This window comes from Cibotium barometz, chromosome 14, assembly GCF_041138505.1.
Source record: "Cibotium barometz isolate CiBa-2024 chromosome 14, ASM4113850v1, whole genome shotgun sequence".
In the NCBI taxonomy this organism is placed as follows: domain Eukaryota; kingdom Viridiplantae; phylum Streptophyta; class Polypodiopsida; order Cyatheales; family Cibotiaceae; genus Cibotium; species Cibotium barometz.
In genome coordinates, this window is record NC_141059.1 from 25,189,458 (window position 1) to 25,199,755 (window position 10,298).

General features: G+C 45.1%; 1 protein-coding gene across 1 annotated transcript; it reads left to right on the forward strand.

The window, feature by feature from the left end:
• The first annotated feature begins 4,412 nt into the window (after nucleotides 1-4,412).
• Nucleotides 4,413-9,137, forward strand: LOC147631847 (pentatricopeptide repeat-containing protein At3g53360, mitochondrial-like). The gene has a single exon (XM_086808396.1). The coding sequence runs from the start codon at nucleotides 4,892-4,894 to the stop codon at nucleotides 6,875-6,877; it is 1,986 nt and encodes a 661-aa protein (XP_086664522.1). The 5' UTR covers nucleotides 4,413-4,891; the 3' UTR covers nucleotides 6,878-9,137.
• The last annotated feature ends 1,161 nt before the right edge of the window (nucleotides 9,138-10,298 follow it).

Sequence of the window (10,298 nt, forward strand, 5' to 3'; positions counted from 1 at the left end):
GAACAAGCTGCAATCTGCGTTCAGCTCTCACTGATCCATCTTTGGGAAAGGAAGCACGCTGCATTTTACCCAATATGCAGCCCTCACAAACATGCTTGACAGGTGCCTCAAGCTTAGGCAAAGAAGACACCATTTCAGATTTCTGCAGGCGCAGCAAACTTGCAAAATTCAGATGACCAAAACGTGCATGCCACAGTTTTGCATTTGAAATAGCCTGCGTATCCATAATAGCACATGCTGAATCCTCTACACATTTGCCATCCATATTGAGCTTATACAGCCCTCGACATAGTGAACCAGATGCTACAATGATGTCACCACAAGAGAGATCATGAACAGTACATCTGTCATCCACAAATTTTACAACCAAACCTGTTTTGGCAAATGCGGAGACTGACAGCAGATTCTTTTTGATCCCTGGCACATACAATGCATCAAAAAGTGTAAAGGTGTTGCAATTTGCAACATTCAGCACAATCTGTCCAACTCCTTTAACGGGATAAGAGGAGTTATTGGCACAAGTGATAGTATTCCCTGTGGGAGCAGACTCAAGGAAAGTGAATAAACTGCGCTGCGAGGTGATATGCTTAGTGGCACCACTGTCAAAGTACCATACATCTGAATCTACTGCAAACATACATGTGTCATGCAAAGATGGGTCATAACTGCACTGCGCATTGAATGCCCATTCTGTATCTTGAACAACATTAGCAGATTCATTGTTAGAAGGAGAGGCATCTGCAACAGCCATACCAGCCTCTTTCTTTTTAGCCTCTTTCGCAGCCAGCTTAGGACACGCTTTGATGACATGATCATTTCCCTTACAGTACTTGCAAAATGTCTTCTGTTTGTCACCCTTCTTCTCATCTTTGTCTTCCTTCTTTGGTTGCGCAGCATTTGCAGATTTCTGCTTACTAAAAGAAAAGCCAGCTTTACCTTTCCCGCTTCTCTGACTAGCAACGAAAGCTTGATCTGCGACACGCATAATATTCATGTTTTGCCTTGACTGGTCTTCTTGCAGCAAAACAGAAACTAACTCCTCAAATGATAAGGCATTGGGATTGCCTTTCATCATCAAGCGAAGAGTGGAAGCAAAACCCTGATAAGAATCTGGTAGACCATTCAAAACAGTCTGCACAAGTGAACTGTCTGACAGGATTTCATCTGCAGAAATGAGCTGCTCTTTGAAATCCTTGATCTTTGTCAAAAAGCTATCCATAGAATCACCTTCGTTCATATGCTCACTCTCCAACTGTTTTCGGAGGTAAGCAACACGAGCCTCATTTCTTGCCTGATACAATGTGGCAAGTACATCCCAAGCATCCTTAGAAGTCCTGCAGGAGCGAATATGTGGGATAATGGTACGTTTGACAGACAGCGCAATCAAGGCATGAGCCTGCGCATCTCTACCATCCCAACGAATCTGCTCTGCTGAAAGTGGTGGTTCTCGAACAGCTGCTACAGCACTTGTACCTGCACCATCATCAACAGTACCTGTTTCTGATGTGTTTGCAGCATTCCCAGCCACAATAGGACGTGCATCAATACCCTGCACAATGTTCCATAACCCCTTTGCTACCAATACATGTCGCATCATATATGCCCACAATGGATAGTTGGTGCCATCCAACTTATCCTCAGCAGCCAACATGCGGAATACATCATTGTTGTCAGCCATGGCCAATGACTGTACTACTAGATGTAAATGCTGTCTGTAAGAGGTAAACCTGTATAAAATCGACCTGTGCTATGTAGCACAGCCCAAAACAGACGAATGGGCACCTGTCCTGCAGATTTTAATCTTGACAGAAAATCTGCACAGTAGGACGATTTTGCCTGCGCAGTACTTGGAATGCAAAAACGGAGGGCGAAATGACTTCAGATCAAAATTCTGAAACGAACGAGCCCTACGGGCTCACCCACGGCATATACTAACCTGCAGACGCTCGTGAAACCTCGTCGCAATCGGAGGAGATGAAGCGGCAGGTGCCGGTGATTCTGCCCGGGAGGAGGAAGCCTGCTCTGATACCAATTGTTGGAATTAGGGTTGCAGGAATGCACACACAACTTCAAGAAGATGAGGAAGCTTGAGCACAACAGTGCCAAAAATGAAAGATTACAAGCCCTAGAAGATAATGGGCGTATATACAATGCACGGGGGAAAAAACCTCCTAGTGAGGGAAAAAGTGCCCCGGCGGTCCTAAGTGTGTTCACACACATCACTACTATAATATGGTAACATTGTCCAGGTGCTTAAGGGTCCTGAAAGCTGGGCTAGCATTGGAGGACATGGTTGAAGGGCTAGCCTCTGGTTGAGTTTGTGTTGGTGATGTAGGAGCTATGGGGTTATCTTGGGAGGGTTAAGCTGCTAGCCTTTGTTGAGCACGAATCCCAACTTCTTCTTTCATTACATTAATACCTGGCCACATGGCTGCTCCTCTTTCAACTTCCTCTTTGGTTTGACCATCATGCATAAGTTCTTGGTTGGGGTAATGTTTGGTCGATTTAGGTCTTGGGATTTGTCTAAGGAACCACACAAAGATGTGGTGTCACCTAGTGCTACCCTAAGGTTTTCTTGTATGCTCGTGACCATCCCCTCTACGAATGTAGAATCCATCATCAGCTCGCCGGAGCTTTCAAGTCATGTTGTTGGTGAAGTTTCAGCCATTCAAAGCCTTTGATATCTATTCTAATGGTTAGTGCAATCAATTCTAGGCTTTTTTGGTGCTCAAGAGTGACAGGGTTAAGCAAAAATGCACTTATTTCAGAGTATTTATCTCTAAGCACTTATTTCAGAGTATTTATCTCTAAGCACTTATTTTGTAGAATGAAAGGGTAAAACAAGATCAAGTGGATGATTCGACCTTAATCTCTTACCCTAGAAAATAAAGAAAATAAAAGTAGGGATAGTATAGACAACCGGAGGGATTTTAACCATCCTCCTCCTTCTTCTTTCCCAATTTTAGATTTTCCCACTAACACTCTTGGCCTCGAGGAGTTATCGAAGGATCTGCAAATAAATGCGCCTAATCCACCACACAACCCCAAACCACAAGCTACCTCGACCAACATGGATGTCATTCTGGATATGCCAGCCACCACAGTAAATATAGGTAATTTGCTACACACACTACCCTTGCACATATATATATTTGTGTGTGCATGCTTGTGTACACTCACATTCTACCCAAAAGGTCACACTATTAATCCATATATGACCCACTAATCCAACACCCATAACAGATACCTTATTTAGATTTATACAAAACATTCAACATCATTAATCCATATACAACCCACTATTGCAAAAACCATAACAAATACCTTATATATGTACATATTCTACCCAAAAGTTCACAACATTAATCCATAGACAACCCACTACTCTGGCACCCACAACAGATACCTTATTGAATCCTACAAAACATTCAATCATCGTTAATCCATAACAAATACCTTACATATGTACATATTCTACCCAAAAGTTCACAACATTAATCCATAGACAACCCACTACTCTGGCACCCACAACAGATACCTTATTGAATCCTACAAAACATTCAATCATCGTTATCGGAGACTTCAAGGGTCATACAAGCAGTACTAACCTTCCCTATTAAACATTAATTAACCTCAATTATCATTATCCACACTAACTAAACTACACACAAGTTAATCGTAATGCAAGATTTGATTGAGAGCATCACAAACTAAGATTTAATTTTTCTAAGAAAATATCGTTTTATTAGTAAAATGAGAATTCCGCTCGAGTAATCAAGGAGATAGGAGTGTATAATAATGTAGGATTTGGGAAGGGGGAAGAGGACCCTAGGGAGTGGGATGGGGAGGGCCTTACTTTTTTGGGGGTGGGAGGAAAAGAGGGGGGGGGGGGGGGGGAAGGGTTTGGGGTGGGGGGGAGGGGGTTGTAGGCTTGATTTTTGAACGAGTACTGTTGCCCTTCAAGATTGACGGGTTTGGTGAAATACAAGTAGAGTTTTTGTATTTTAGTGCAAATTTTTTATGGGCATTTAAAAATTTTGCAAGTATTTTACGGCCAAAATGCTAAAAAACGGGTGACACCCGTCAAAAAGCACCTATGGGGGTGAGGTTCCCCTCGATTGTTTTGCAAGTCTACATCAAGGGTCGCATCCACTCATTCTCATGGAGTGGGAGTCTCTTTTGGTCTCCTTGCCCATTGAAAACCCACTTGCCCACTGGAAACCGACTCATTCTCATGGACCGGGAGTCTTTTTTGTCAATCTCCTTGCTCACAGAAACCACTAAAAGAGAGTCTCTTTTGTCAATCTCCTTGCTCACAGAAACCACTAAAAGAGAACCACTAAAAGAGGGGGAATGCCACTCAATTATATCACCAAGTGAAACCTTGATTCACTCAATTACCATCTAACTTACAATCCCTTCCCTTAATTATCTCTTGTTTATTTAGGCCGCCCCTAGAGTTGCGTATGAAAGGATTGAGCAGCCGAAAGAGCAAAGTATGTTAGATTTGGGCTTACTGAGAAGTCGCTATGGAATGATGGATGCTCGGTTAAAGACAGGCTAAGGCTCGAGGAAGCAGAGAGAACCTTGCGCGATTGAGAGCATGTCCCAAGCACAAGAAGATAAACGGAAAACACTACTGTTGGTGGTTGGAGGATGCTTAGCTTAGAGGAGCGCTTGGACAAAGGGATGCTGCCCCATCCTTCCGTTGAGGACTTTGCACGCAGCTTGCACTAGTTCTGGGAGCAGAGAGACCGAGCGCATGCGCTGCACTTGCATGCCTACATGTGCAAAACTGGGCCGATCACTAAGTAACTACTCGTCCTGATGTTGGTGGAAGTCGGACGCATGCGCCATGCCCAGCAGGGTTTTGACAGGTTGACGCATCAGAATGAGTGGTCCTGGAATTCGCTCATCACAGCCCATATCAAATCTGGGATGTCACAGCATGTTCTCTCCCGATAAATCTCTACATCTCAACGGGCATACGTTTGTGGCCTTACTGAAGGCTTGTGCGCAACTGAAAGATCTGGAAAGAGGTCTCGAAATACATGACAGGGTTTCTAGAATGGGATTGCTCGAAACAGACCTTTTTGTTGGCACCACCTTGGTCGATATGTATGCTAAATGTGGCTCGCTTTCCAAAGCACAAGAAGTGTTTGACAAACTTCCAGACCGAGACGTTGTCTCATGGAATCCTTTAATTGCAGGATACGCTGAACATGGGCATGGTGTGGAAGCACTCAAATGTTTCGAACAGATGAAACTCGAGGGTGTCTCCCCGAGTGCTGTTACATTTGTTTGCAGCCTGAAAGCTTGTGGCAGCATACGAGCCATACGCAAGGGCCGAGAAATACATGCCCAGATTGAAAGAGAATGCTTGTTGGAAAGAGATCTTGTTGTTGGAAACAGTTTGGTGGATATGTATGCAAAATGTGGCTCACTCGCCATAGCACAGCAAGTGTTGGAGAAGCTTCCAGTCCGAGACGTATTCTCATGGACTGCTTTAATTGCAGGATATGCTGAACATGGGCATGGTGAGAAAGCACTCGAGTGTTTTGACAAGATGCAACTCGAGGGTGTTGCCCCAAATGCTGTCACATTTGTTTGCAGCTTGAAAGCTTGTGCCAACATAGGAGCCACAGACAAGGGTCAAGAAATACATGCTCAAATTGAAAGAAAGGGGTTGCTGGAAAAAGACCTTGTTGTTGGTAACACTTTGGTTGATATGTATGTCAAATGTGGCTTGCTTGCCATAGCACAGCAAGTGTTTGACAAGCTTCGAGTTCGAGACGTAGTCTCATGGACCGCCTTAATTACTGGATATGTTGAACATGGGCATGGTGAGGAAGCACTCAAGTGTTTTGAACAGATGCAACTTGAGGGTGTCTGCCCAAATGCTGTCACGTATATTTGCAGCTTGAAAGCTTGTAGCAGCATAGGAGCCACAGACAAGGGCCGAGGAATACATGCTCAGATTGAAAGGAAGGAGATGCTGGAAAGAGACCTTGTTCTTGGCACCACCTTGGTGGATATGTATGCAAAATGTGGCTCGCTTGCCTTAGCACAACAAGTGTTTGACAAGCTTCAAGTTCGAGACGTAGTCTCCTGGACTTCACTAATTACAGGATATGTTGAACATGGGCATGGTGAGGAAGCACTCAAGTGCTTTGAACATATGCAACTTGAGGGTGTCTCTCCAGATGCTGTCACATTTGTTTGCAGTTTGAAAGCTTGTGGCAGCATTGGAGCCACAAATAAAGGCCAAGAAATACATGCTGAGATTGAAAGAAAGGGGTTGATGGAAAGAGACCTTGTTGTGGGCAACACATTGGTCGATATGTATGCCAAATGTGGCTTGCTCGCCATAGCACAACAAGTGTTTGACAAGCTCCCAGTTCGAGATGTAGACTCATGGAATCCACTAATCGCAGGATATGCCCAGCTTGGAGAAAGTGAAAATGTTTTCCATATCTTTGACAGAATGCTAGAAGAAGGTATAAAGCCAGATCCAGTCACCTTCATTATTGTCCTGAGTGCATGCAGTCGCACAGGTCTATGCTATAAGAGTCAGACGCTTTTTGAAGCCATGAGCAAAGACTTTGGCATTGTTCCAACTTTTAAGCACCACACTGGCATGGTTGATCTGCTTTGCCGTGCAGGCCAATTAGACAAGGCAATAGCAATGATCAAGAAGATGCCTTTCTCTCCTAATCTTGTGGTGTGGCGTACTGTGTTGGGTGCTTGTAGAAATTGTGGAGATGTGGAGCTTGGAAAACAGGCCTTTGAACATGCAGTGCGTTTGGATGAAAAGGATGCTGCAGCTTATATCTTAATGTCTCACATCTATGCAGGTGCTGACACACAAGAGGGGTGATGCAAAAAGAGTGGAAAACAAGCGGGAAAGGGCCATGCCATTGTTGGTGGACTGATGACACTCTAGGATTGTACGATCATTTTTCGTTGAGGATGATAGACCACTTGGAAGCAAAAATAATGATGCGAGGTAGAAGATCTTTTCTTGGAAAGTGAGAGGAAGGGTCTAGTTTGCATTGGGTGTTACTTTGATGAGGCAATTCAAGGTGTTATAGAGGCCCACTGAGAAGTTGGCTATCATGTGTGCCCTAATTAATTGATACACCCAAGGGGAGACCAATACATGTCCAAAATCTCTGGGTTTGTGATGACTGCTATTTGGTTATATCCAAGATAGAGCAGCGAAGAATTTTTGTCAAAGATGCAAACCAGGTTGATGTTTTTGAGGAAGGTTGTGGGGACTAGTGGTGATGGTAGTGCAACATTGCCGGAAATAGTGATTTCTGAATGATGGAGATGGCAGTTTCCCTACCCCGTCCGGTTGGGTATAATAGCTCCTATCTGGGGAGCTTGTTTTCTGGTAGTGTGGCACACCGTGTTGGGTGCTTGTAGAATTTGTGGAAATGTGGAGCTTGTAAAATAGGCCTTTGAACATGCAGTGCGTTTGGATGAAAAGGATGCTGCAGCTTAAATATTTATATCGAAGATGCTGGCACATGAGGAACGAGACAATGAGAGTGAAAAAACAAGCATGGAAGAGGCCACGGCATTGTTGGTAGAGACCGACGGCACTGGGATTGAGCAATCACTTTTGGTTGAGGATAATAGGCCACCTGAGAGTAAAGGAAATAATGAGAAGATAGAAGATCTGCCAAGTGTCTATGCAGCGAGCTGGAGCTTCTCCCCTGCACGACTGAACCTGTCCGCCTCACCCTCCCCCCCTCTCCCATCGCAATCTGCCAGCACTCCCCTCTCTCATCGCCTCCTGCCAGCAGTCACTCGCCTCCCCCTCTTCCCCCTGTTCTGTGCGCCCCCACCCAAAGTCCCATCACCTCCTGCCAGCACTCCCTCGCCTCTCCTCCTGGCCGCCTGCGCCTTCCTCCATCGCTTCCTGCCTGTGACCTCCCTGCTTGGCCTTCGCTTCCGCCTCTCACACCTGCTCTACTGCCCTCGCCTCAACCCTCCTCACCGCTGCCGTCCCTTGTCTCTCCTTTTCAGCAGAGGATCTCCAGCTCCTCACTTTGACAGTCATTTCTTTGGAGGCCTCCACCTTGGTATGCAAGATTGTGGTGGGTAGCCACCCGGCGCACAGACAGTGCAAGGATCTGTTTACAGGCAAGCCTTCTTGGCGCGCTTGGAAAGATAACTGACATTCATCCCCTTGGGACATGGCTACTATCAGGTTGAATTGGATTCACCTGCAGCTTCAGACAGAATCATGCAGCTGAGCCAGCTGAGCCTCATCGCACTGTGTACGGGCCAGGCCTTCTTTGCACGAGGTGGCAGCACGGCTTCAATCCGACGTCCGTTTCTTTGGTTGGCGTCTGAGGCTTTCCTGTGATGGTCTTCTTTCTATGTCTTAGAAACCTTCCTCTCCTCTTGGTGTTAGGTGGTGCTATCGGGAGAGTGATGGAAGTCCCCCTCCCCTCCCAACCACTGTTGTGGTTCCTGCACAGACGGTTGGGATGCCATCCCTTCGTATCTGCATTGCCTCTCCGAAGTTAGTACCTCACACGATTTTGCTCCGTAGTCTGTGGAGGAATCCTATTTTGCAGAGTTGAGTACTCTGGCCTCCTAGGCCAATGTTACATCTGTTGACAAATGGGACACCTCGCTAGAGCTTATCCTCGTCAGTTGTACAGGAGGTTGTTGACAGTCTGACAGAAGCTGCAGACTGGTGGGACCTGAAGAACTGGCCGGCGAACATAGGCCGACAGTGCACATGTGGTAGCGCACATTGTAATCATATGTTTGCTATTGTAACAGTCAGCAACAAAATGTTCTTGTAAACAGAAGGGTCAATGGCGGGACAAGACAGAGTGTCCTTCCAAGATAGTAGTAGACTGTAGTGCACATGTGCGCTCATTGTAATCTTATGTTTGCTATTGTAACAGTCCAGTAACAAAATATTCTTGTAAACAAAAGGGCCAATGGCGGGACAAGAAAGAGGGTCCTTCCAAGATAGTAAAGTAGGAAGCAGTTAGGAGTACGGGATAGAGATATAGAGAAAGAGAGAACAGTCGGAGAAGGAGTTTTTTGATAGACTAGCATTGTACGAGTTTGAAGAGCACAATAATAGAGAGTGTCTAAACATTATTCATTGTGTATTGTTTGAGTGAGCAAGTGAGAAGTGAGCTTCTGTGTTTTCTGTTGTGTATTCTCTGATCAGTTTGTGAGCTTGTCTGTTATGAACCCATTGGGCTTAGACATTGACAGATTTGCTTTCAACCAATAAGTGATTGTCTTGCCTATCGGTTTGATGTCCAACATTTTGGCGCCTTTTATGTTCACTCTCACCATTTCTCTCACTAAGACAACATTTTGGCTTAGCACTCTAAAAGGGGAGAGGAACTCCTTGCATAAGCAATAGCAAGGTAACTTATTGCTCACTCAGTGCAAAATCAACTACAGCAACAGTACACCCTGATAGGCTGGCAAACGCTCCCCATCTCCCTAACATTAATCAGCACCAAATGGCTAACCAAGGAAGGAACAACAAGTACCGCACCTACAAGGGTAAGAAGGCTAAAGACCTCGACACACACGTCACAAAATTCAAGGCTGGGTGGAAGGTGAATCACTCTCGTGCCAATGTTCCAGATGAAAGGAAGTGGAACTAGTTCCACGCCACATTCGCAGATATACCAATTGAATGGGTATCCTAGTATGACCCGGACCACTTTCACACCTTCCATGTCGCGCTGAAAGAGGCATTTCTTAGAAGATTCAAGATTGTCAAAACTAACTCTGAATTGCAAGACAAGCTAAGAAGTTTGAAACAGAAGACGTTGCCAATGGAAGACTACGCAGCCAAGTTCCGCACTCTACATGATGTAAGGCTATCTCTACTAGACAGACCATCAAAAGCAGTTCTTGCAAACTGGTTCCAACAAGATCTCAACAAGAAACTAAAGACGACAATGGTAGCCACTAACATCGACCATGAAGGGTTCAATGGGCATGTGGAAGCAGCTAAACGAGCATAACGGAACATGGGCTTAGAAAAGAAGTTCAAGAAAAAGAAAAGCAAACAGTGACTTTGGAAGTGAGTCAGAATCAAAAGACTCAGAACCTGAGTCAGGCGCTAAGGAGGAGACCAAGCACATCGAGAAGGGCAAACAAAGGACAAGAAGGATGAGGTGGACATCCTAGCCAAGAAGGTTTTAGAGAAGCTCGTTGGGGGATTTGGAAAGACCTCAAGCTCATCTAATTACCAAGCAAGTGTCTTCTGTCAGATCTGCAAGAATGAGGTGTCAGAATGC

What these genes read in the sequence shown, in the direction of transcription:
- LOC147631847 (XM_086808396.1), top strand. Translation starts at nt 4,892, where the DNA reads ATGAGTGGTCCTGGAATTCGCTCATCACAGCCCATATCAAATCTGGGA.